This window comes from Mauremys reevesii, linkage group 10 (genome assembly GCF_016161935.1).
Source record: "Mauremys reevesii isolate NIE-2019 linkage group 10, ASM1616193v1, whole genome shotgun sequence".
NCBI lineage: Eukaryota > Metazoa > Chordata > Testudines > Geoemydidae > Mauremys > Mauremys reevesii.
The window spans coordinates 155,936-182,099 of record NC_052632.1 but is presented as its reverse complement, the minus strand read 5'-3'; the positions used below and the strand labels follow the sequence as shown (position 1 = coordinate 182,099).

Here is a 26,164-nt window from a genome sequence, read left to right as displayed (position 1 = left end):
TTGTCGCTAGGAGCACAAAACTATGTAGTGAGAGAGACTTCTGTGAGGCCCTCCCATTTGAATGACTGGAACGAATATAGGAGAGTTTTGTCTCTTCTAAGACTGCATGCACAAAGTATTTGTGAAAGGGCAATTTGCAATCTATTGTAGCTATTCTCATTTTCTCAATAGCTGATCTTAGGGCTGATTCTGAATGTTCTGTCCACATTACATCTTTTCCCTCTGTGTTTCAGAGGAGGAGATCAGTAACATGAGGAGTGAGCTGGAGAAGTATGGAATTCAGATGCCCGCCTTCAGCAAGATTGGAGGAATTTTAGCTAACGAACTCTCTGTGGATGAAGCAGCATGTAAGGGGAAATGGATTTTCATCCTCTGTGACCATTTAAATTGCCAGATTGTATAGAAAGCCCATGTTATAGTGCTGGCTCTCATAGTCCCTGTTGTTTAAGTCAACACTGGCCTTCTATGGCCAAGACTTTTTTTGTTAGTAAATCTGAATGTGATTTGGTCAAAATCAAACTCCAATATCAGGAAATAAGGTACTACCTTTGTCAAAAATACAAAGTCTTACTTACAATTTATATACTGATAATTCTTGCAACAATGCCAAAGCTCTAATCAGCTGTTTTCTTCTTTACCATATAAGCCTTTAATTTATTACAGGACAGAGAATTCATCTTTGCAGTTAACAGGGAAGTTGTGATTTGTTTTTCAGTGCATGCTGCTGTTATTGCCATTAATGAAGCAATTGACCGCCAAGTTCCAGCTGACACCCTGTTGGCAATGAAAAACTCCAATGCCATGTTGGTGAATCTTGATGAACTGCTGGCATCAATCTATCAGGACACATTGTATCGGGCAAAGAAGGACAAGATGGAGAATGCCAAAAACAGGGTAAAAATTAATGTTCCTTTCTAGTTAGGAATTCATGTTCATTGTATTGAGTTCATTATGTCACCAGAGGAGATTGCTCATGGAATCCAGTGAAACCATATTGTTCAGTCTTTTCTGCAAGATGTTTATCCTTAGTGAAATTCCATTGTAGTCTCCAGGGATTAATTTCATCTATTATGAGATGGAAGAAAACAGACATTATAGCTTTACATCTGATTTGTAGTTGAATCCCTTACACACAGATTCCCAAGGAATATGCATGGTGGAAGAACATAGAGGAGATGTCTTATTCTAGACATCAGTAAAGCCTGTCCTCCTTTTTTATAGAATTTTTGAGTCTTTCTAATGTATATATGTAACAAACCCACCATCCCACAAAGTTTGAACTATTTCTAGAACTTCACCTAGACTAAACTTGCTTAGTGAATCTCGTTCTCCAAGTCTACCTAGGCTGTGAGTAATCCTACTTTATTGAGGCTGATATTTACAGGCATTACACATCCAAGTCTAAACACTATGGACCCAAAAGCTTGCGAGCATATGGTATGTTACTTTGTAAATGAATCTGCTTACAGAATTCTACTCACACTATCTGTTGTCTGCTCTCTGCCATAGTGATAGGCAAATTAGCAATACTTAGATATGTGGCCTGTTCTGAAATATCATATCCATTTATTTGGTTTGGAACATTTCCAGTTTGAGAACCTGTATGCGTCTGCCTAACTGGATCTACTGCATTATGTGTCCTGGGATTCCTTCTGCATGCCCACACAGAGCTGTTAAATGAAATCATCCAGTATTATGTATTGTGTATCCTTCTCTGTTTGCTGGAGAGTGTGTGTGTGTGTGTGTGTGTGTGTGTGTGTGTGTGTGTGTGTGTGTGTGTGTGTGTGTGTGTGTGTGTGTGTGTGTGTGTGTGTGTGTGTGTGTGAGAGAGAGAGATAAAAAAAGGTAATAATTGGAGATATACCAATCTTCTAGAACTGGAAGGGACCTTGAAAGGTCATTGAGTCCAGCCCCATGCCTTCACTAGCAGGACCAATTTTTTTGCCCCAGATCCCTAAGCAGCCCCCTCAAGGATTGAACTCACAATCCTAGGTTTAGCAGGCCAGTGCTCAAACCACTGAGCTATCCCTCCCGTCTGTGTGTGTGTGCGCGTGTGCGCCTGTGCACCTAGGGATATTCACTTCTAGGACTCCCTTTTATGTGTGTGTAGTTGTTACTGACCTCTTGTGCAGTGGTTTAGAACTTCATGTAGGTGTACATTAGTTATGTTCATTGCCCTTTCTGTTGGAAGACCGTAAGAGACCTGTAAACAGCACACCGCAAAGTCTACCCTAGAGCTGCATTGATAATTTTGTTTCATTGTCAGACTGCCTCTGAGAATTCAGAGAGAGAGAGGGATGTGTACGAAGAGCTGCTAACTCAAGCTGAAATTCAGGGCAATGTCAACAAAGTCAACAGTAAGTTTCCCACTGAACTAATAGGCCTGGATAAAGAGTATTCAGACTTGTGTGGCTCCTTTACTCCCACTTCCATCCCTGTACTTTGAACTAAGTGAGTAGCTCTCCTTGCTATATTTGTTCATAGTATTTCTCTATATTATGAATTCATCCTGCCCCTTGTCCCTCCCCTGGCCCCTTAAAGAAGTGAAGGATCCCCATTAAACTCTGTGCCCAAGTATTACATACCATTTTCATCTCTTTTCACTTGTTAACGTCCTCCTGAGTGATTTTGGAGTCTGACTTGGAGGCTTCCAGGCCTAAACCATCAGTCAGTAGCGTTCAGGAAGAGATGCCTTTGAGGCCTCTGCTATAGAAGCCTAGTGATTGCTACATTTAGCTTTTGACCCTTACTTTACTTTGCTCTCTCCCTAGCACATTCAGCCCTATCAAAGATAGATCTGGCTTTGGAACAGGGAGATGTACTAGCATTATTTGAAGTTTTGACATCACCAGCCCTGGGGCTCCGAGGATTACAGCGAGAAAATTGTGACTGGTATCTCAAGCAGCTCTTAAGTGACAGGCAGCAGAAACAGGAGGTATGGAAAAGCATATGTAATCATTGTGAAAGTATTTATAATACCACAAACCATCACACATTAATTATATGGGATGATCACAGAACTCTCATATGAGAGTTAGTTACTTTAGAAAACTTTTTAAAAAGTATTTAAAAGGTATTTAAAAAATAAACTTAGTATTCCAATAGCATAACACATATGCAAGAGATACTGTGATTGTGTACTTGATGGTATGGTATAAAGGCTTTATCAGTGTGAGTTTGAAACGGCGGCATTATTCATGAATGGTAAATGTCACAACTTAAAGGCTGATATTTCAGAGTCTTCAAGGGCTGGGAGTGAATCCTAGGGACCCACTACAATATTGGGGAACTCTTATATCCAGTAATTTAAAGTTTGCAGATTTCAAAGTAATCATATTTTTGTGTATGGAAAAGCAGTTCCTAGTCCAAGACTGAATCTTGCTCATTCTGGACCTTGGACAGGTGTGATTATTGAGGGAGGGAGTCCACCTTTGGGAGTATGGAAAGGAAGTATTTTTGTGACGGGTTTGGAACATTATTGTAGTGAACAGAGTGCATGATAAATGTATTTATTACATAACTGTAACCTCAGCATAGGAGAAGAGTGCATATAAAGTGTGTGTGTGTATATAACTATAATAATATGTATGTATAAACTTAAATGTAAAATATAAATACATACATAATGAATATATATGTATGTATATAATGTTTTATGCTCTCTTACTTTATTATGTTCAGTGCTCAAGTACTTTATTGAAAATACCTATGATACAGATAAGCATATAATATTTTTCCTTATAGATAACTTAGATTATCTTCTTAGTTTAAGCCTAACTTTCAGTGAATTTTGCATGTATATTGTATATGAATGCTGTTTATAGAATGTATTCGTGTAGATTTCTAAACTTAGTAGGGTCTCAAAGTATACTAGTTTATGTAATATTTATATGCATATTATTACAGCGGACTGCAATGATGTAGGGGATGATTATTACTATGGTATATTTTTAATAATTTGTCTTTTACAAGGTCTAACATGGTAAAGAAGTAAGATACCAAGTACATTCAGAGCCAGGAATAAAGGCAACAATTCAGTTCATACAACTGAGAATAAAGCTCTGACATTTTTGAAGTCCATGAGCAGACAAACATTAAGAAAATAAAGATCATTACATTTCATAATTCTGGTTGAGTCCATTGGCATCCCTCCTAAAATTGTTGAACTGTCATAGGTCTTATGGCGGGTCAACACATTTTCTTCTTGAAGATTGATTTATTCATAATGCTCTTCACTATAGCATTTGAGTGTCTCATAGACATTAACTTATCCTCTGCCCTTGGAAGGTAGGAAAGTATTGTCCCAATTTTACAGAGTAAGCACTGGGTGATTTCTTGTAGGCATCCCAGCAGAAGTAGTCTTTGAGGAGGGATTTGAAGGAGGACAGGGTAGTAACCTTTCAGATCTGCTCATTGAGATCATGGAATTTCATGCATAAAAGGGCATTATGAAAGAAAGAGCAAGTAATATGTTTCTGGGAAGAGGAGACAAGTGGGCAATCAAGACTGCCACCATTGGTGAAGTGGAGGTGAAGGAGCAGTGTTTTAAGAATGTGTGTCTTTATGAGGGTGAGAGATATTTTCCCCCAGGATAGTCTGTTCTTTTCCACTTGTCCCTTCCATGTGGAACTCTTGTGGTTCAGGCTGTTGTGTCATGGAGAAGGTAGCTGGTTGCACAGGATTGTGCTCTAGATCCCAGGGGACTTTTGCTAGCTTTAATTCCAATAAAGGGTTCACCATCCACAGCTGCTGCTGTTGGTGTTTTGGACTAACAGACCTGGATGGGCAGAGGGCTTGTTGACCTGTGAAAGGAGATACTGCCTTGGCAGAGTTTGTTGTTCAGGGTCTCCAGGAGATTCTAGTGTTGAATAGCTTCCCAAAATTTATGAAAGAACCTCTTAGTGAAGTAAGTAGAGACTTCTTTGCAGATATTGAAGGAAACAGAGGTTATGTCTACAGTGCAGAGACTGTACTAGCATAGCTATGTCAGAATAGCTATGCTGGCATAACCCCATAATGTGGATACAGCTACACTGATGGAACAGGTTTCTCCATTGGTGTAGGAACGTAACCTTCCTGAACAACACTAGCTACAGTGACGGAAGCATTCTTCCATTGACATAGCTCTATCTACACTGGGGTTAGGTTGTCTTAGCTGTGTTGGTCAGGGGTGCATTTTTTTCTCACCCCTGACCAATGTAGTTATGTTGACCTAACTTTTAAGTGTAGACCAAGCCTGAGACTGCTCCATGTTCTTTCTGTCCTATGTCTGTCTCGCGGATCTCTCGTCCTGAGGAAGGAAAGGAAATACTTCTTGTCACAGAGTGGGCTTGCCTTCTAAGGCAGTGGGCCTACCTGTTCCTAATGATCTGCCTCCTCACATGATGGGTTTTGAAACTTTCTATACAAGAGAAGAGCCTGCTTAGCTTGGTAGGGGAAGAGACCTCCAAGAAAACTAGGATCAGTGAGAGACATGTAGAAGAGTTTTCCTGCTCCCGACAATAGAGCCAGATGGCGGCAAAGAGAGCTAGGAGGCTCTCTGAAATGGGCCAAAGGAAAAAGAGAGAGACATGCACAAACACAAAGAGCCAAGAAGGGGCTGTGGAAAAGGCCTACAAGCAGGTGGAGGTAAAAAGTGGTTGAGGGAGTTTAAGCAAGGGGTCTGAGAAGGTGAACCATTTTACTTCAGAAAAGGGCAACTAAAATGATTAGAGGTTTGGAACGGGGCCCATATAAGGAGAGATTAAAGAGGCTGGGACTTTTCAGCTTGGAAAAGAGGAGACTAAGGGGGGATATGATAGAGGTCTATAAAATCATGAGTGGTGTGGAGAAAATGAATAAGGAAAAGTTATTTACTTGTTCCCATAATATAAGAACTAGGGGCCACCACATGAAATTAATGGGCAGTAGGTTTAAAACAAATAAAAGGAAGTAGCTCTTCACACAGCACACGGTCAGCTTGTGAAACACTTTGCCTGAGGAGGTTGTGAAGGCTAGTACTATAACAGGGTTTAAAAGAGAACTAGATAAATTCATGGAGGTTAAGTCCATGAATGGCTATTAGCCTCTGTTTTTTCCCCTCACTGCTCCGCCGGCAGCACTCGTTTTTTGTTTGGTTTTTTTCCTCTTGCTGCTCCGCTGGCAGCACTCGGCTTCCCCCTCTCTCCCCCCCCTTGCTGCTTCCATATGTCCCAATATTTTCTCCCTCTCATCTGGTCACCCTACCTGCACTTGGGATGGAGGGGACCTTAAGACCAGTTCTGCGCGGGGAAAGGGGCTCAAGTAAGCCCCTTGCGGTGTCCCGTTTTCCCTTTGGGAACTATAGTCACCCTAGATATAATCAAAGAAGGAGAACTATTTTTGAAAGCTTCTGTCTGGAATTAATATTCCCATTTGCAAAAATGGGGAATCTGAGAAATTAAAGGACTTGCCCAAGGCTTCACAGCAAGTTAATGGCAAAGATCCAGATGGAGACTTACCTGGCTCTTAGCCCCATGTTCAATTTTCTAGACCTGCTTGGCACCTACAGTCTCATAGAAGGCATCAGACTTAAGCCAACTTTGTCTTTTTCACCACATGCACTGTAAGTATCTGGCTTGTTATTTCTCTCTCCTACATCTGTAGAATTCTGACTGTTTGCAGAGGATCGTGCATGGGTAGAATTTCACAGGGAGAAGCTGCTGTTTGTGTTGTTGTTGTGTTTGAATAAAGTCACAAGAGGGTCAACATTTTTTTTCCTTGTGTGTGATTTATTTTTCTACAGGCTGGCCTGGCAGGCCCCCTGCAGAAGGAGGAGTTGCAGTCTGGGGTGGACGCTGCTAACAGTGCAGCACAACAGTACCAGCGAAGTAAGGAGCCTTTCAGCAGAGTTTATAGCTGAGGAATTGGTGGATGTGATCAGAGGGTTAAGGCAATGTATCATTTATACCCTTGTTGGAACACCAACATCAGCTCTTGCGGTTCTTTGTGACTTCCCTGTAAACACCTCAGGGCTAGTGAGAAGCTTGCAGAAAGCCAGCATCTGTGATTCTTTTCAGTCTCCCTAGAATAGCTCTTATAACTCAGGTTATAATATAGGTTATTCTTTAACCTATACATTTTAAAAATACACTTAGGAAACTTGTGTCCACAGTAGGTGACTTCTGTACTTCAAAGCGTATACCTATCTCTGGGTCCTGGGTCTGTGAAGGAAATCCTGGTAACTCCATGGGGCAGAGTCAGAGGTTACCTGGTGATCCTCATTGTGGATGCAATAACTCTGGTTCCTTGCAACTCTGGCCGCTTTCAAGTATCAGATTAGGAGACAATTAATTGCAGGTGTAAACCCTAATTCTCTAAAGAGATGTTGCCCTTCTGAAAATTTACTCTGAAACTAGGTTAGTTTATTTTATTTTCCTGATACAAAGGCTGTTGCTGGAATTGACTGATATAAAATGATTGAAAACTACCTTAGAATAATGGATTTCAAGGTCAGTAGAGACCACTGAGATCTGTCTGACCTCCTGCGTAACGCAGGCCAGATAATTTCACCCAGTAATTCACGCAGTGGAGGGAATGTATTCTTGCCATCTCACTTAGGTTTCCTTATGTGTGACGTTTTAGAGCAAAAGCCCTTTCCACAGTGGGTTGGTAAAAATGCCCTTATAACAGAAGTACAAGCTCTCTGCCCTCCTAACCTCTTGTGCCCTCTTTCCCTTTAATCTCCAGGGCTGGGAGCAGTGGCAAGGATTAATTCTGCAATCCAAATTGGTATTGCAGAGAAGACTGTGGCAGAACTTTTGAATCCAGAGGCTCAGTTACCACAGGTTTATCCATTTGCAGCAGATCTTTACCAGAGGGAGCTGGCAACTCTGCAGCAACAGAGCCCTGAAGTAAGTAATAGATTCTTTCCTGTTCTTGGAAAACAATCTGATGATTCCCAGCGGTATCCATCATGCTTAGCTCTTCATTCCACACCTCCTCCAGAATGTAGCTGTTTTGTGAATTCTTGAAACTATGTTGCAGTCAAAAGTTTGTGTAATTTACTATTTAATTGATGAATTAAACAATAATAAATCACTAGGATCACCCAAGTGTACTGAAGGAAATCAGATATGAACTTGCAGATCTACTAACTGTGGTACGTTCTCTAACTCTTAAGTCAGCTGCTGTACTGGATGACTGGAGGATAACTATTGTGATGCCAATTTTTAAAACAGGCTTCAAAGGCGATTCTGACAGTTAGTTACAGGACAGTAAGACTAACTTCAGTATCAGACAGACTGGTTGAAACTACAGTAAAGAACAGAATATCAGACACATAGATGAACATGATATGTTGGGGAAGATTCAGCATTACTTTTTTTTAAGGAAATCATGCCTCACTGATCTATTAGCATTCTTTGAAGGGGTTAACAAACATGTGGACAAGAGTGATCCAATGTACTTGAAGTTTCAGAAAGCTTTGATGTGAACCCTTGCCAAAGGCTCTTAAGTGAAGTAAACAGTCATGAGATGAGAGGGAAAGACTTCTCATGGATCAATAACTGGTTAAAACACATGAAACAAAGGGTAAGAATAAATGGTCAGTTTTCAGACTGGAGAGAGGTAAATACTGGGGCCCTCCCAAGGATCTGTAGTGAGACCAGTGCTGTTAAACTTACTCATAACTGATCTGGAAAAAGGGTTAAACAGTGAGGTGGCAAAGTTTACAGATGACACAAAATTACTCAATGTAGTTAAGTCCAAAGCTGACTGTAAGGGATCTTCCAGAACTGGGTGATTGGGCAACAAAATGGCAGATGAAATTCAGTGTTGATAAATGCAAAGTAATGCACCTTGGAAAACATAATCCCAATTATACATGTGAAATGATGGGGTCTTACTGCTCAAGAAAGAGATCTTGAAGTCACTGTGGATAGTTCTCTGAAAACATCTGTTCTTCTTCGAGGGATGGTCCTTATATGGATTCCAAATATGGGTGTGCATGTGCGCCATGTGCTGGAGCTGGAACAGTTTTGTAGTAGTGTCCATTGATCCACTTGTGCGTCATCCATGTGCTCGCATCTGAGGCTATAAGAAGCTGTGTGGGTCGATGCCACTCCAGTTCCCTCTTACCACTGCACTCTACCGTCGGCTCCACCCCTACCAGACCCATCCTCTGAATCCGGGTGCTCCTCAGAGCCGGATCCCTCTTTTTCACCTACCCAATCTTGGAGCCCAAATCCTACGAGCTGACCACCCTATCCTCCGGCATATGACTGTACTGGTGAGCTGTGGTTCAGCTATCCCAGGGGCACATAGGCTTGGCCCTGCTGGCCTCCCTGGGACCTGTACCATGACCACAGGGTTCTGCCATGGCATCTTACCAATTATTGCATGCCCATTTTGTGCCATCCTCTGTTTACAAAAAACCTGAGAAAGACACATTGTATCCGGGACCACCTGTCCTTCCTGGAGCCTCATCATTGCCGGATGAAGTTCTGATTACACCTTTCCTCTCCCCTCTTGACAACCAGAAACAATACCAAAACCTGCTTAAGCAAGTGGCTGCAGTCTTCACCTCACAGTGGAACAGGTCAAGGACACACAAAACCAGCTCCTGGATATTCTGCAACTTCGCTGGCTGAATTCCCCATCCATGAGGCCATCCTGCAACCAATGCAGTTGGTCAGGCATACACCAGCCTCCTGTGCCCCTACTCCTGTGCACGCAGAGAGGCCATACTTTGTCCCATCTAAGGGCATGGACTTCTTTTTCACCCACTCACCCCCCAACTTGCTGGTAGATCACGTGGTGACCAAATGTATTCGCCAACAATATCTCAAGTCCACTCCTCTGGACAGAGTGGCAAGAAAGCTGGACCTTTTGGTAGAAGAGTCTACTCTTCTATGGGACTCCAGTTCCATATCGCCAGCTACCAGGCCCTGTTGACGAAATACTACTTTCTCAGCTACTCCAGGTTCTTGAAGATTCAGGCTCTTCTACTGCCAGACAAGCAACAAGACTTCCAGACGCTGCTGGATGAAGGGAAACTTGTCACCAAGGTGAGTCTCCAGGCGGTCATGGATCCCTCCAACACCATATCACACTCACTGGCGACAGGCGTCGTACTTCAATGAGACTCCTGGGTCCAATAGTCTGGGTTCTCTAAGGAGGTCCATACAGCTCTTGAGTATCTCCCCTTTGACAACCAAAAACTTTTCAGTGACAAAACAGATGAATCCCTCCAGTCCCTCAAGGATTCTTGCGCCAAATGCTACACTCTCGCATATCCTTGCCCTCGGAGTCACGGTTCACTCCACAGGGGCACATGCCACCACATTGGCCTGCCTAAAGGATGAACCCTGGCAGGACATTGGCCGGCTATGTGGCAGCCTGTCCAGATCTTTACTGCTCACTATGCCATCACCCCAGCAGTGGAACTGTCCTACAGACTAACTTCTCGTGAGTCCTCACACCCACTTCCATGCTGAGCACTGCTTGCTAAGTACCCACATTTGAAATCCATATAGGGACCATCACTCGAAGAAGAAGAGGAAGTTACTTACCTATAACTGGAGGTTCTTCGAGATTTGGAATCCAAATCCTGCGCTCCATCCCCTCTGCTGCGGACATTGCTTAGTGGTAAGAGGGATGTGGGAGCGGCATCGACCCCCATGGCCTCTTATAGCATCAGATGCGTACACAAGGACGATGCATGTGTGGGTCAAAGGGCGCTACTACAAAACTGTTCTGGCCCAGCGCAAGGCATGCATGTGCATCCACGTTTAGAATCCAAACAGGAACTGCACATCAAAGAACCTGCAATTACAGGAAAGTAATCTTCTACTCAATGTGCAACGACAGTCAAAAAGCTAACCAAATGTTATGAACCATTAGGAAAGGGATAGATAATATGAGAGTCAATGTAATGCCACTATATAAATCCGTGGTACCCTAGTACCTCAAATAGTGCATGCAGTTCTGGTGGTTTCTTCTAAAAAAGATGTATTAGAAATAGAAAATGTATGGAGAATGGCAACAAAAATGATTTAGGGGTATGGAACAGCTTCCATATGAGGAGAAATTAAAAAGACTGGGACTGTTCAACTTTGAAAAGAGACAACTAAGAGGGCTTATGACAGAAGTCTATAAAATCATGAACAGTGTGGAGACAGTGAATAAGGAAATGTTATTTACCCCTTCAGATAATACATGAACCAGGAGTCACCCAGTAAAATTAATAGGCAGCAGGTTTAAAACAAACAAAAGGAAGTACTTCTTCACACAAAGCACATTCAACCTGTGGAACTCATTGCCAGGGGATTTTGTGAAGGCCAAAGGTATAACTGGGTTCAAGAAAGAATTAGAGAAGTTTATGGAGGATAGGTCCATCAGTGGCTATTAGCTAAGATGGTTAGGGATGCAAACCCATGCTCTGGGTGTCCCTAAGCCTCTGATTGCCAGATGTTGATATTGGATGACAGGAGATGGATTACTTGATGATTGCCCAGTTCTGTTCATTCCTTTTGAAGCATCTGGCATTGGCCAGAAGACAGGATACTGGGCTAGATGGACCATTGATCTGACCCAAAATGGTTGTTTTTATGTTTTTAATCTGTAAATCAGGGATGTATTCTCTGAGCTGTATGGAGCTGTGGATTCTAATTTTTTACATCACTTGCTCTGCCTACTTGGTTTCACTTGTGATTCTTTTACTCTTCCTTGCACCACATACTTTTTCTTGTAGTTTACAGTTGCTGTGTTGTCTCCTTGTCGTCCTCATTTACTCACTCACTGCAGTTACTGTAACTACTGCCACATTCTGTCCACCTCACATGGCATAAATTTGTGAAGGATGTGTGATCCTCATTGTCCTCTTTGCGTGCAGGGTAACCTCACCCATCCAGAGCTGTCAGTTGCAGTGGAGATGCTGTCGTCTGTGGCTCTGATTAACAGGGCTTTGGATTCAGGGGATGTGAACACAATTTGGAAACAGCTGAGCAGTCCAGTCACAGGGCTCACTAACATTGAAGATGAGAACTCCCAGAGGTGGGTACATGTGACAGATGGATGTGGCCTCTCTCAGTGCACCCAATATTCCCTATATTATTATTATTATTCTTCTCCTGATATTTCATTTTTTTTCTTTTACCCTTTAATGTTCTCTTTCCCCAAATTGTTAATCATGACATTTAGTCACTGGTGCCCCTTTTGCCTGGTCCCATGAGCTTGCTCTCTTGCACTGTATTTTATGCCACCCCTTCATATTAATCATACTCATGCACAGTCTCTTGAAGTCTCTTCCCAGACTTCACATTAGTGCTGTATTTAGGTTCTTTTATGCTGTTGCTGATGCCACCCCCCTTTTCACATGAAGTCCACGCTCAGTCTTCACACTGGTCTTGGACTCACTGTCTTGCATGCAGTCTCTGTGGCGCCCTGCCAGTTGCATTGATCTGGGCTCTTGTGAGCTGCCTTTGGTATGTCTCCCCTTCCCCTTTTTGCATTTGTTCCAGGTTTATCCTGCATGCTGTTTCTGTCGCCACTTCCCTTGCATGTTAGTTCTGGACACTGTCATTGGGCTTCCGAGCTAAATTGCCCTCTTAGGCCCACATGATGTCTCTTATTGTTTCTCTTGTGTATGGCAGATATATCGATGATTTGATGAAGCTGAAAGCTCAGGCACGTACAGGAGGGAATGAGTTTATCACATGGAATGATATCCAGTCATGTGTGGACCGTGTGAACATAGTGGTGCATGAGGAGCACGAGAGTAAGTGCTTCCACTTCATTCCTACTAGAATGACTTGGATTCTAAGAAATGCCAAAACCAGATTCACATTCACTGGGATGGGGGTAGCACTATTAACAAGGAGGTAGCTGGAGGTCTAGCTGGCACATGATGAGAGACCTTGGCAGTTGGTGTCTTTCTAGCATTAGGAGATGCCTATATGGTGCACATAAAAAGAGCTCATTTTATCTGTGAGTAAATTCAGTGCTCTCTGATAATGAAGTGTTAACAGCACGACTGCTGACAAAGAGAGCAAGTATAGGCATTTCCATATACCATAGTGTCAAATGCAACATCTTTACCTAGATAGACAGATGAAGTCCTGGGACCAGACTCTGCAATGTGATGGGATGTGAGCATAGGTTTACCTTTCAGTCTCTGATCCAGTTTTGTTGTAGGCTTATTCAGTATGTCTTTACTTCTTGGCACAAGTATTAGACATGCTAAATAGGTTCTCATGTTCTTAGGAAAATTGACAGGGGGCAGAGGGAAGCAGAAATGCTTCCTGGTAACTCCTTGTTAATAGCACTAGTTAGAGCCAGCCAAACTGTCCAAACGGACTCCTTTACACCTCTGTTGAAGACATTCAATCCTGACTTGCAGCCTGTGAGGGGGCATGCATATCTCACACTGGGCCTGAAGGGATTAATCTCACACTACGGGTGGAGGAAGTCCCACCCCTCAGACTGTAGGCGGCATGCTCCAAATGCTATGCTAGTATAAAAGAGAGCAGCCTGGCTCAGTCTGAGTTGGCTGCCGGAGAGGAAGGATCTTTGGTGGAGGCTCCCCCTGAAGAGCTATCACAGCCCTTCCCTGTGGGAGCTGGAGATCCGTGGCCATCAAAGTACAAGGGAGTTACCTGCCCAGAGGAGCCCAGAGACCCTGATGCCCCACGGACTGCAGCTTCAGGAAGTGCGGTAGGAAGTGACCCAGGGAGGGTGAGAGAGAGTGGTATCTCCCATCTGTATGAGATCAGCGTCTTTTGGTGGGATTCCCTGCTGACCTAGTGGTGGACCATTCCTCCATGTTAGGGCCCTGGGTCAGGCCTGGTGGAGTTGGGTGGGCTCGGACTGCCACCCTCCCGGCAGCCCCCGGTGATGGCCCCCCAGGTACTGCCTCTAGAGCACACTGTTCTGTGTCTGAGGGCTGCCATTTTAACTCTGGCCGCTCGGCCACGATATTGACTCTGGCCACCAGACCACGATGCCCCGTACCTGAGGGCTGCCACTTAGACCCTGCCCCTTGTCTCGGGTCTTGCCACGATGAGATTCAATCTGGTAGGCTGTAACCGCAGTACTAGCACACCCCCCTGCCCACCCCAACAAGGAATGGGGTGTGCATACACCACCACACAGCCCCTGCTGCTGCTCCAGTTCTGGCACCTTCCCCCTGCCCCCCCCCCCCCACCAGTTCTGTGAGTGCATCTCACCACTTAGTCCAATCGTAGGCTCCCCATATACACACTGTGTTGAGGCCCTTTTGATCCTGATCTTAAAACACTAAGAGAGCATGCTGTTTCCTGGCTCATGGACTAGGAGGGCTCTTCCTTTTCTAAAATCTGTTCCATTACAAATGTACCTTAGGACTCTGACCATTCCAGAAGTATATAATCAAGATTAGTCAGTTTACTGGGTATGGGGGAGCTGCTAGGGAGGAGGGGCTGGATTGGATGTCTCGTTAAAGCCAAGAGAGCAGCCTGGCTCAGTCTGAGTTGGCTGCCGGAGAGGAAGGATCTTTGGTGGAGGCTCCCCCTGAAGAGCTAAAGCCATGGAAATAACCTTGGCCACATAATGATTCTAGGTAAGTTCTGAGCCACTCTTGAGCAGAGACTGAAAATGATGTTAAACTATGCTATGCTATGCTGCAAGAGTGTTTTTTGATGTGAACAAATGAAGTCTTGTAGAAGAGATACTGAACTCATTTCATATTACCCAAGCTAGAGTCTAAACTTGGGTCACTGGTAGGAGTATAGGCACAGATGTGATGTAGTTAATGCTGTGCTGTAGATTGATACTTTAGACACACATTTTCAAAAATATTCACTGATGCGGGTGGTGGTACCCATTTTGAGACACACAGGACATGATTTTCAAGGGATTAAGCACACCCACTGTTATCAACTGAAGTTGTAAATTTTGGATGCTCAACACCTCTGAAAATTAGGTCTGAGATATCTCAAGTTAAGTACACAGTTCTTCGAATGCTTGCTCATGTCCATTCCATGTCAGGTGTGTGTGCTCACCAGCTGCACTGGTGCCGAAAACTTTTCCCCCAGTGGTATCTGTAGGGCTGGCTCTGGCGCCCTCTGCAGTGGCGTGCGTATGCACCAGCATAAGAGGTGCCGCCCCCTCCCCCCTTCAGTTCCTTTTTACTGCTGGTGATGGTGTTGGAACATCTTCTTGCTTCGGCAAGCAATCATACCAGTGATGTATCTTTGAAAACTCATGGCGATCAGGGGAGGTCCCGGATAACTGGAAAAAGGCTAATGTAGTGCCCATCTTTAAAAAAGGGAAGGAGGAGGATCCGGGGAACTACAGGCCAGTCAGCCTCAACTCAGTCCCTGGAAAAATCATGGAGCAGGTCCTCAAGGAATCAATTATGAAGCACTTAGAGGAGAGGAAAGTGATCAGGAACAGTCAGCATGGATTCACCAATGGCAAGTCATGCCTGACTAACCTAATTGCCTTCTATGATGAGATAACTGGGTCTGTGGATGAGGAGAAAGCAGTGGATGTGTTATTCCTTGACTTTAGCAAAGCTTTTGATACGATCTCCCACAGTATTCTTGCCGGCAAGTTAAAGTAGTATGGGCTGGATGAATGGACTATAAGGTGGATAGAAAGCTGGCTAGATTGTTGGGCTCAACAGGTAGTGATCAATGGCTCCATGTTTAGTTGGCAGCCGGTATCAAGCAGACTGCCCCAAGGGTCGGTCCTGGGGCTGGTTTTGTTCAATATCTTCATCAATGATCTGGAGGATGGCGTGGACTGCGCCCTCAGCAAGTTTGCAGATGACACTAAACTGGGAGGAGTGGTAGATATGCTGGAGGGTAGGGATAGGATACAGAGGGACCTAGACAAATTAGAGGATTGGGCCAAAAGAAATTTGATGAGATTCAATAAGGACAAATGCAGAGTCCTGCACTTAGGACAGAAGAATCGCATGCACTGCTACAGACTAGGGACCGAATGGCTAGGCAGCAGTTCTGCAGAAAAGGACCTAGGGGTGACAGTGGACAAGAAGCTGGATATGAGTCAGCAGTGTGCCCTTGTTGCCAAGAAGGTTAAAGGCATTTTGGGCTGTATAAGTAGGGGCATTGCTAGCAGATCAAGAGACATGATCATTCCCCTCTATTCGACATTGGTGAGGCCTCATCTGGAGTACTGTGTCCAGTTTTGGGCCCCACACTACAAGAAGGATGTGGAAAAATTGGAAAGAGTCCAGCGGAGGGCAACAAAAATGATTGGGGGCTGGAGCACATGACTTATGAGGAGAGGCTGAGGGAACTGGGATTGTTTAGTTTGCAGAAGAGAAGAATGAGGGGGAATTTGATAACTGCTTTCAACTACCTGAAAGGGGGTACCAAAGAGGATGGATCTAGACTGTTCTCAGTGGTAGCAGATGACAAAACAAGGAGTAATGGTCTCAAGTTGCAGTGGGGGAGGTTTAGGTTGGATATTAGGAAAACCTTTTTCACTTGGAGGGTGGTGAAGCACTGGAATGGGTTACCTAGGGAGGTGGTGGAATCTCTTCCTTAGAGGTTTTTAAGGTCAGGCTTGAGGTCTCTTCCAACCCTCATAGACTCATAGACTTTAACGTCAGAAGGGACCATTATGATCATCTAGTCTGACCTCCTGCACAATGCAGGCCACAGAATCTCACCCATCCACTTCAATAACAAACCCCTAACCTATGTCTGAGTTATTGAAGTCCTCAAATTGTGGTTTGAAGACCTCAAGCTGCAGAGAATCCTCCAGCAAGTGACCCGTGCCCCATGCTGCAGAGGAAGGCATAAAACCTCCAGGGCATCCGCCAATCTGCCCTGGAGGAAAATTCCTTCCCGACCCCAAATATGGCGATCAGTTAAACCCTGAGCTTGTGGGCAAGACTCACCAGCCAGCACCCAGGAAAGAATTCTCTGTAGTAACTCAGATCCCATCCCATCTAACATCCCATCACAGACCACTGGGCATACTTACCTGCTGATAATCAAAGATCAATTGCCAAGCTAATTGTCAAAATTAGGCTATCCCATCATACCATCCCCTCCATAAACTTATCAAGCTTAGTCTTAAAGCCAGATATGTCTTTTGCCCCCACTACTCCCCTTGAAAGGCTGTTCCAGAACTTCAGTCCTGTAATGATTAGAAACCTTCGTCTAATTTCAAGTCTAAACTTCCTAGTGTCCAGTTTATATCCATTTGTTCTTGTGTCCACATTGGTACTAAGCTTAAATAATTCCTCTCCCTCCCTAATATTTATCCCTCTGATATATTTATAAAGAGCAATCATATCCCCCCTCAACCTTCTTTTGGTTAGGCTAAACAAGCCAAGCTCTTTGAGTCTCCTTTCATAAGACAGGTTTTCCATTCCTTGGATCATCCTAGTAGCCCATCTCTGAACCTGCTCCAGTTTGAATTCTTCCTCCTTAAACATGGGAGACCAGAACTGCACACAGTATTCCAGATGAGGTCTCACCAGTGCCTTGTTTAATGGTACTAACACCTCCTTATATTTGCTGGAAATACCTCGCCTGATGCATCCAAAAATTGCATTAGCTTTTTTAATGGCCATATCACATTGGTGGCTCATAGTCATCCTGTGATCAACCAATACTCCGAGGTCCTTCTCCTCCTCCGTTACTTCCAGCTGATGTGTCCCCAATTTATAACTAAAATTCTTGTTATTAATCCCTAAATGCATGACCTTGCACTGTTCACTATTAAATTTCATCCTATTACTATTACTTCTGTTTACAAGGTCATCCAGATCTTCCTGTAGGATATCCTTCTCTGTGTTAGCAATACCTCCCAGCTTTGTGTCATCCGCAAACTTTATTAGCACATTCCCACTTTTTGTGCCAAGGTCAGTAATAAAAAGATTAAATAAGATTGGTCCCAAAACTGATCCCTGAGGAACTCCACTAGTAACCTCCTTCCAGCCTTACAGTTCACCTTTCAGTACGACCCGTTGTAGTCTCCCCTTTAACCAGTTCCTTAGCCACCTTTCAATTTTTATATTGATCCCCATGTTTTCCAATTTAACTAATAATTCCCCATGTGGAACCATATCAAATGCCTTACTGAAATCGAGGTAAATTAGATCCACTGCATTTCCTTTGTCTAACAAATCTGTTACCTTCTCAAAGAAGGAGATCAGGTTGGTTTGGCACGATCTACCTTTTGTAAAACCATGTTGTTTTTTGTCCCAATTACCATTAACCTCAATGTCCTTAACTACTTTCTCCTTCAAAAATTTTTCCAAGACCTTACATACTACAGATGTCAAACTAACAGGCCTATAGTTACTCGGATCACCTTTTTTCCCTTTCTTAAAAATAGGAACTATGTTAGCAATTCTCCAGTTGTACGGTACAACCCCTGAGTTTACTGATTCATTAAAAATTCTTGCTAATGGGCTTGTAATTTCATGTGCCAGTTCCTTTAATATTCTTTGATGAAGATTATCTGGGCCCTTCGATTTTGTCCCATTAAGCTGTTGGAGTTTGGCTTCTACCTCGGATGTGGTAACATCTACCTCCATATCCTCATTCCCATTTGTCATCTTACCATTATCCCTAAGCTCCTCATTAGCCTCATTAAAGACTGAGGCAAAGTATTTGTTTAGATATTGGGCCATGCCTGGATTATCCTTAACCTCCATTCCATCCTCAGTGTTTAGCGGTCCCACTTCTTCTTTGTTTTCTTCTTATTTATATGGCTATAGAACCTTTTACTTTTGGTTTTAATTCCCTTTGCAAGGTCCAACTCTACATGGCTTTTGGCCTTTCTCACTTTATCCCTACATGATCTGACCTCAATAAAGTAGCTTTCTTTGCTAATCCTTCCCATCTTCCACTCCTTGTAGGCTTTCTGCTTTTTCTTAATCGCCTCTCTGAGATGCTTGCTCGTCCAGCTTGGTCTACAACTCCTGCCTATGATTTTTCCCCCTTTCTTGGGATGCAGGCTTCTGATAGTTTTTGCAACTTTGACTTGAAGTAATTCCAGGCCTCCTACCTGATATTCTATGATTCTTCTAACTCTTTAGTGTATATAGTTTAGTTTAGGTAGTTAGTTAGTTAAGTAGTACTTAATTGTAGTGAGGCAGTCCCCTATGAACATTACCCAGGGATGGGGCATGACCCAATCCTTAAGCCTTGTGACCGGTATAAGAAGCCCATGCCAGTTAGTGACCCCCATCAAAGCTGTTTGAAGTGCTTAAGTGTGTCCCACATACGCAACAAGTAGCATATCTGCAAGAGCTTCAAATCGTGTACAAAGAAGGAGCAGGACATTAGACTCCGAGCACTCCTCATGGAGTCAGCCCTCGCACCGGCCTCTGAGCCAGCCCACTCCAACCTGGCATTGGTGAAAAGTGCCCCTCTGATGCCAGCCTCCTTCTGGCACTGATCTCCATCCCTGGTGCTGTCCAAGAGGCATAAGAAGCATGGGAGAGGCCACTCCCTGGTGTCTCAGAAGGGCAAGGGGAAAATTATAGGTGAACAAGAATCTGAGAGAGGCACCTTGTCTTTCCTAGAGGATGGCCAGGCAGCAGACTTGCTAGATAAGCTCCTAAGCCCACTTCAGGATCGGCCTCTTGGCTTGTGTAGTGGCAGAGGCACCTGTGTCCTCACGGTGCCGACTACACCTGAGGCCTTTCAAATTGCCAAGGACATTCTGGCAGATCCATGTGTGGAAAAGTCCTGGGAACCCCTACCCCCAATGGCAATCCCAGCTAAGGGCAAGCCTGCATTGGAATCTGTGCAGCAATCCCCATCTCCGCGGTGCTGAGGAGTTGATGGAGCCCTCCAACACCCTGTTTGACATTTTGGCCACAGCGACCCCAGCGAGGGTCGCCTTGCTGGTTCACAAGGGCATTGTTAAGCTGGTCCAGGCCTTATGGCGGACTCCATCCTCTCTGCTCCCCATTTCCAAATGTGCAGGGAGGAAATATTACATCCCTTCCAAGGCTTCGAATACCTCTATATGCACTCCTTCTCTGGCTCCTTGATAGTCGCAGCAGCCTCTGAGAGGGACAGGCAAGGCCAAACCAGTTCGATCCCAAAGAATAAGGATGCAAAGAGGCTGTATATTTTTTGGCAAAAAAGTTTATTCAACGGCCAGCCTCCAACTGTGCATTTCAAGCCACCAATCCTTGTGGGGGCACTATGACTTTGATACATTCCATGGCCAAGTTCGCAGATTCCCTGCCCTAAGAATCCAGGCAGGAGGAGTTCCTGGCCATACTAGATGAGGGCAAGGCAGTGGCAAGGGCATCCCTCCAGGTCGCCTCTGCTGTGGCTGATTCCTCAGCCAGGACAATGGAGTCAGCTGTGACAATGCATTGGGCATCATGGCTGCAGTCTGCTGGCTTATTTGCAGAGGTCCAACAATCCATCCAGGACCTCCCCTTTGATGGTTTAGCCCAGTTTTCCAACCAAATATACACTAGTAGCGTAGCAGCTGGGTACACCCTCCAATTTATTTCTATCCCTCCCTCCCCTGTCCCCCTTCAGGGACCCTTCTCACAAGCAACTGCTCATCCAGGAGGTGTGGAGAGAGCCTACAAGTGGGGGCCGTAGAAGAAGTTCCCAAAGAACTGAGAGGGAAAGGGTTTTACTCCTGCTATTTTCTGATTCTAAAGGCAAAAGGGGGTCTACATCCCCTATTGGACCTGCGAGGCTTCAACAAATACGTCAAAAAGTTGAAGTTCTGCACTGTCTCCCTGGCCTCCATTATCCCCTCCCTGGACACTGATACACCGCCCTAGACTTAAAGGATGCATACTTCGATATTTCAGTTTTTCACGGCCACCGGAGGTTTCTATGGTTCATAGTCGGACAAGCCCACTACGAGTTTGCCGTGCTCCTGTTTGGCCTAGCAACAACGCCAAGAGTATTCACAAAATGCATGGTCGCAGCCTACCTCAGATGCAGAATATTCAGAACTACCCATACCTCGATGATTGGCTCATCAGAGGTCACTCGAGGGCACATGTTCAGCACCGCATCATGATAGTACAAGCCACCTGCCCAGAGCTGGGCCTTCTGATAAACGAACAGAAGTCAGCATTGGTTCTGACATAAATGATAGCATTAATGGGAGTGGTCCTAGATTCTACCCGAGCCAGAACGTTCCTACTGGAAGCCAGATTTAGGGCAATGTCAGATCTGATTGCTCAAGTCACTCCTACCTGCTCCCTACAGTCCAGGTCTGTCTCAGGCTGCTAGGTCACATGGCAGCATGCACTTATATAGTTCAGCATGTAAGACTGTGCCTCAGACCCCTACAGATATGGCTGGCATGGGTCTACTCCCCAGTCAGGCATCACTTGGACAAGGTCCTCACGATCCCACCGCAAGTACTTACCTCCTTAGCAGGTGGTTGAACCCGCACAATATGATGGAAGGGTTTCCGTTTGTGACTCCTTAACCCACCCTGTCTCTGGTATCAGCCTCGGATTTAGGGTGGGGAGCCCACCTTGGTCCCCTTAGGACCCAGGGCCTATGGTCCAGAGAGGAGCTGTCATTACATATAAACATCAGAGAGCTCAGGGCCATCCACCCGGCCTGCTAAGTGTTCCTTCCTCAGCTCTCGGGCAAAGTAGTGCAGATATTAACAGACAACACAATTTTGATGCCCTATGTCAACAAGCATGGGGGGAGCACGGTCACGGCCCTCTGCCAAGAAGCCCTTTGCCTGTGGGACTTCTGTATTCAACATGCCATCCATCTGGAAGCCTCACATCTACCGGAAGTCCGGAACTCTCTAGAAGACCATCTCAGCAGAGCTTTCTTCTCTCCCCGTGAGTGGTCCCTCCATCCGGAGGTCGTCAGGACCATCTTCCAGAAGTGGGGAACACCCCATGTTGACCTGTTTGCTACCAAACAAAGCAGAAAATGTCACTGGTTTTGCTCTCTACTGTCTCGACGAACGCTCACTTTCAGATGCCTTTTTCCTGTCATGCGGGGACTTCCTCATGTACACTTTTTCACTCATTCCCCTCATCCACAGGGCCCTCTTCAAGATCAAGAGGGACAGATCACGAGTCATTGTAAAAGCTCCGGCATGGCTTCACCAACATTGTTTTGGCATGCTCATGGACTTGGCAGTGGCAGCTGCCTGGGTGCTCCCAAGCCGCCCGGACCTGCTCTTGCAGTACCACAGTTGGCTGCTTTATCTCAACCGAACCTCCCTGCTCCTGACAGCATGGTTGCTGTGTGGCTAAACCTTGAGGAACAAGCCTGCTCCAGACAGGTCCAGTGGGTTCTCTTAGAAAGCAGAAAACCCTCCACTAGAGCTACTTACCTAACCAAGTGGAAATGCTTTACCTGCTGGGTGTTGGAATGGAACATCTCACCATTTCAGTCATCTTTACAATCCATTCTGGACTATCTGCTCTTCCTGAAGCACCAAGGCCTGGCTCTCTCATCGATTAAGGTGCACCTGGCAGCCATATCAGCCTTCCACCCTCTCGTCGACAGCAGGTCTATCTTCTCACATGCGATGACCATCAGATTTCTTAAGGACCTTGAAGGGCTCTTCCTGCAGGTTCGGGATCTGATTCCCCAATGGGACCTCAACCTCATCCCCGCCCCCAGGCTCACTGGTTCAACTTTCGAGCTTCCACCGAGGCGTGGGGTCTGCACACACTGGATGTCAGATGCGCCCTGGCTTCCTACTTTGAGCGGACTAAGCCCTTCCACAAGTCTACTCAGTTCTTCGTTGCGGTGGCTGATAGAATGAAGGATCACCTGCTGTCATCCCTGGATCACCCCCTGCATCTGTACCTGCTATGAGCTGGCACAGGCCGTGCTCCACCAACAGTGACAGCTCATTTGACCAGGGCTCAAGCATCGTCAACAACTTTCCTGGCACATGTCCCTATCCAGGACATTTGCAGAGCCACTACATGGTCATCTGTCCATACTTTCATGACACACTATACCATCACCTAGCAAGCCCAAGATGATGCTGGCTTTGGCAGAGCTGTGTTGTAATCTACACATCCATGAACTCCTGTCCACCTCCAGAGGCACTTCCTGTGAGTCACCTGACTTGGAATGGGCATGAGCAAGCACTTGAAGAAAAAAAGGGTTACCTACCTCTTGTAACTGTTGTTCTTTGAGATGCATTGCTCATGTCCATTCCATGACCCACTCTCCTTCCCTTCTGTTGGAGTTTCAGCAAGAAGGAACTGGGACAGGAGGGCAGCATCTCTTATGCTGGCGCATACTCAGAGGGCCTTACAGATACTACTGGGGGGAAAATCTTCCGGTGCGTGTGGTGAGCACACACACCTGACATGGAATGGACATGAGCAACACACCTTGAAGAATAACAGGTACAAGAGGTAGGTAACCGTTTTTTATTCAAGCATCACAATTTGAAATTTGGGCCTTGATAAAAATTAACTATCTGGCCTTGAACCATCTAGTCTCCCTAAAAAGCAGTTTTCTGTTTAGTCCTTTCCGGTCTTTCGGGGTACCACCCACTGTTGGGGGCAGGGACTGTGAAACACATCCATGGGGCTCAAGTGACTGGTTTGGTGATCACTAGTGCCTCAAAGAGATGAGGTCAATGCCCCTTTTTAACATAAACTGCTACAACAAAAAGGGAACTGGAGTTGAAATAATATGTAGCAAGTGCTAATGCTGTATTTCTTAACTGCAGTATACAGGAAGGAAATTCTTGCCACAAGTTCAGAAGTGTGTCTCCTCCCCGCACTCCACTTCTTAGTATGGTAAAATTGTGGACTCTAGTTCTTTTCTGTGCCCGTTTAGGTAATGTTCTATCTGCTCCTCCCCTGTTCCTGAATCTGCTCCTTAAGGTTTCGTCAGGGATGTGCATAAGAGCATAATGAGATTCTTAGCTGGATCACTTGGTGATGCCTGTTTGCTTTATTTACAAAGACAGTTCAGCAGGAAGAAATAGGTGAGAAATAAATTTGAAAACAAAGGATTTGAGAAACAAAAATCAGAAATAGCCTTTAATACCTGAGAAACTGGGCAAGGTCCAATGTGTTATATATTCAAAACTTTGCCACTCCCAAAAAGGCATTTTTGGCTACCTTACACTTGTATACTGTACTCATGATTGTGATGTCTTGAGTCTCTCATGTAGGTGCTTAATTGTATTTTGAAACATTCATTTGGGGTTCACATTTGCATTCTGTAAAAACTGGCTGTTTTGGCACCTTTAAGGGAGGTGTGGAACTAGACACACAAATGAATTCTTCAGAGATAATCTTTCAATAATTCCATTCCCATCTAGACAACTTTAGTTGACTGAAGCCCAGGGTTAAGAAACTAGTGTTTGAAAATAAACATACTAAAACTGGAATAATTTGATTCATTTTTATTTGTGGCTGAAATGCTTTTAATTTGTTGAATTAACAAAAGAACCCTTTCAAGTTTCAGAAAGCAAGATCTCGAGGATAAATTGATTCCTAAGAACACCACTACTTGCTAGCTCCTCCCTCCCCTTTCTGACTTTATGGTCTAATATACATACATATACATACAACACAAAGCTTCATTAGGATCAAGATTTCAAGAAGCAGTTTGGATGAGTCAAACACACAGGAGTCATATGGATCTGTATTAGGGCTTGTCTACATGAGCACTTAATTCGTAGCAAGCTGGGATATAAATCTACTCCAGAGTAGCCTGCTGCACACAGAGGGCTTGTCTACACTTTCCGAACGTCAATTGATGCATTGGCAGTTGATTTAGCGGGTCTAGTGAAGACCCACTAAATCGATCGCCAATCAATCTCCACTCCTGTACTCCACCTGATTGAGAAGAATAGAAGGAGTCAATGGGAGAGCGTCTCCCGTTGACATCGCATAGTGTGGACCCTGCGGTAAGTAGATCTAAGCTACGTCGATTTTGAGTTATGCTATGCACGTAACTCAAATTGCTTAGCTTAGAGCGAGTTTTCCCTTTAGTGTAGACAAGGCCTGAGTGTCTGTGCGGACCCTGCTGCCACACACTAAAAGTTCTCTAGTGCTCTTTGACCTACTTTGCTTTGAAAAAGGAGTAGATTGAAGTTCACTAGGAAACTTCTAATGCACAGCAGCAGAGTCCACATGGACTTTTAATGCATGGCAGGCTAGTGTGGGGTAGACTTACACCCCAGCTTCCCTCAAACTAAGTTTTCATGTAGACAAGCCATTAGTGACACGCATGTCCTTTTAGGAGACACATTTACATTTCCTCTGGGAATTGTAACACAATCTGAACTTACAGATTGTACTTCAGGGAGAACCACTGACCATATTCCTTGTCCTTTTGATTTATTACTGCAATAAGAAGCCCTTTATGAATGTCATCTGGCAAAATAGTGATCTTGCCAGGTTAGGAACTACAGTGATCTTATGTCAAAAACAGGCACATCCCTGCAGTGTTAGGACGTTTCTTAGCAGTGAAGTTAAAATGTTATCTCAGATGTCCTCCTTTGGGTGTATAAGCAAGAATCACATAGTATGTGTTTCCCGTTCCTTCTCTTTTTTTTTATAGTAAACACTTTAGAGAATGTGTTCCTTACACATTTTGGGTACATTTTCAATCTACAAATAATAATAAATTAATGTCAATCATCCAGAAAAAATACTGTAATTGTAACTGTTACTGTGATGCTATAATATAGTCCAAAGAAATCATGTCAGACATGTTTTGTGATTCTTTTACATGGCCCTCTAAATGTCATGTGATCTTATTATGTGTATGCTAATAAAATAGAAATGGTTTCCATGGCTACATTAATAATCTCCATATGTGAAGAGAGGACATGTGACCTAAAGCTACCTTTCAGAAAGAAGTTTCTGGAGTTTCCTAGAGTCACTAGATGTGCAAGACTGATTCTAGGCTAGCAGAATTTTCTACTCATTTCTTTCCTATTTCATTCTTTGAAAAGATGACATTTTTCAGTCCTGTGCATTAAAAGGAATCTTCTGTATATGTAAGTAGGATGAAATAACTTTCCTGAGCTCTTTCCAGTCCAGTGCGTTCCCCAACAGCGTCTTAGGAGTTTGCTACAAATGTTAGGGGCCAAGGCTACATTAATCAGTGACCATTAATCAGTGGAGACTAAGACCGACAAGTGATCTATCATCTGTTGTTCTGTCTCAGCACCATGCAGTCACAGGCTTAGGGACACCCAAAACACAGGGTTGGATCCCTAGCCATCT

General features: G+C 44.4%; 1 protein-coding gene across 6 annotated transcripts in view; it reads left to right on the top strand.

The window, feature by feature from the left end:
- Positions 1-26,164, top strand: part of IQGAP1 (IQ motif containing GTPase activating protein 1) — a 206,228-nt gene that overhangs the window by 80,429 nt on the left and 99,635 nt on the right. For all 6 annotated transcript variants that reach the window (XM_039492768.1, XM_039492767.1, XM_039492766.1 and 3 more), the window contains 8 exons: positions 234-347; positions 716-894; positions 2,267-2,357; positions 2,772-2,935; positions 6,764-6,848; positions 7,708-7,871; positions 11,852-12,012; positions 12,612-12,736. In XM_039492768.1, the coding sequence (XP_039348702.1) occupies positions 234-347; positions 716-894; positions 2,267-2,357; positions 2,772-2,935; positions 6,764-6,848; positions 7,708-7,871; positions 11,852-12,012; positions 12,612-12,736 (1,083 nt within the window). The remainder of the gene's footprint in view (positions 1-233; positions 348-715; positions 895-2,266; positions 2,358-2,771; positions 2,936-6,763; positions 6,849-7,707; positions 7,872-11,851; positions 12,013-12,611; positions 12,737-26,164) is intronic.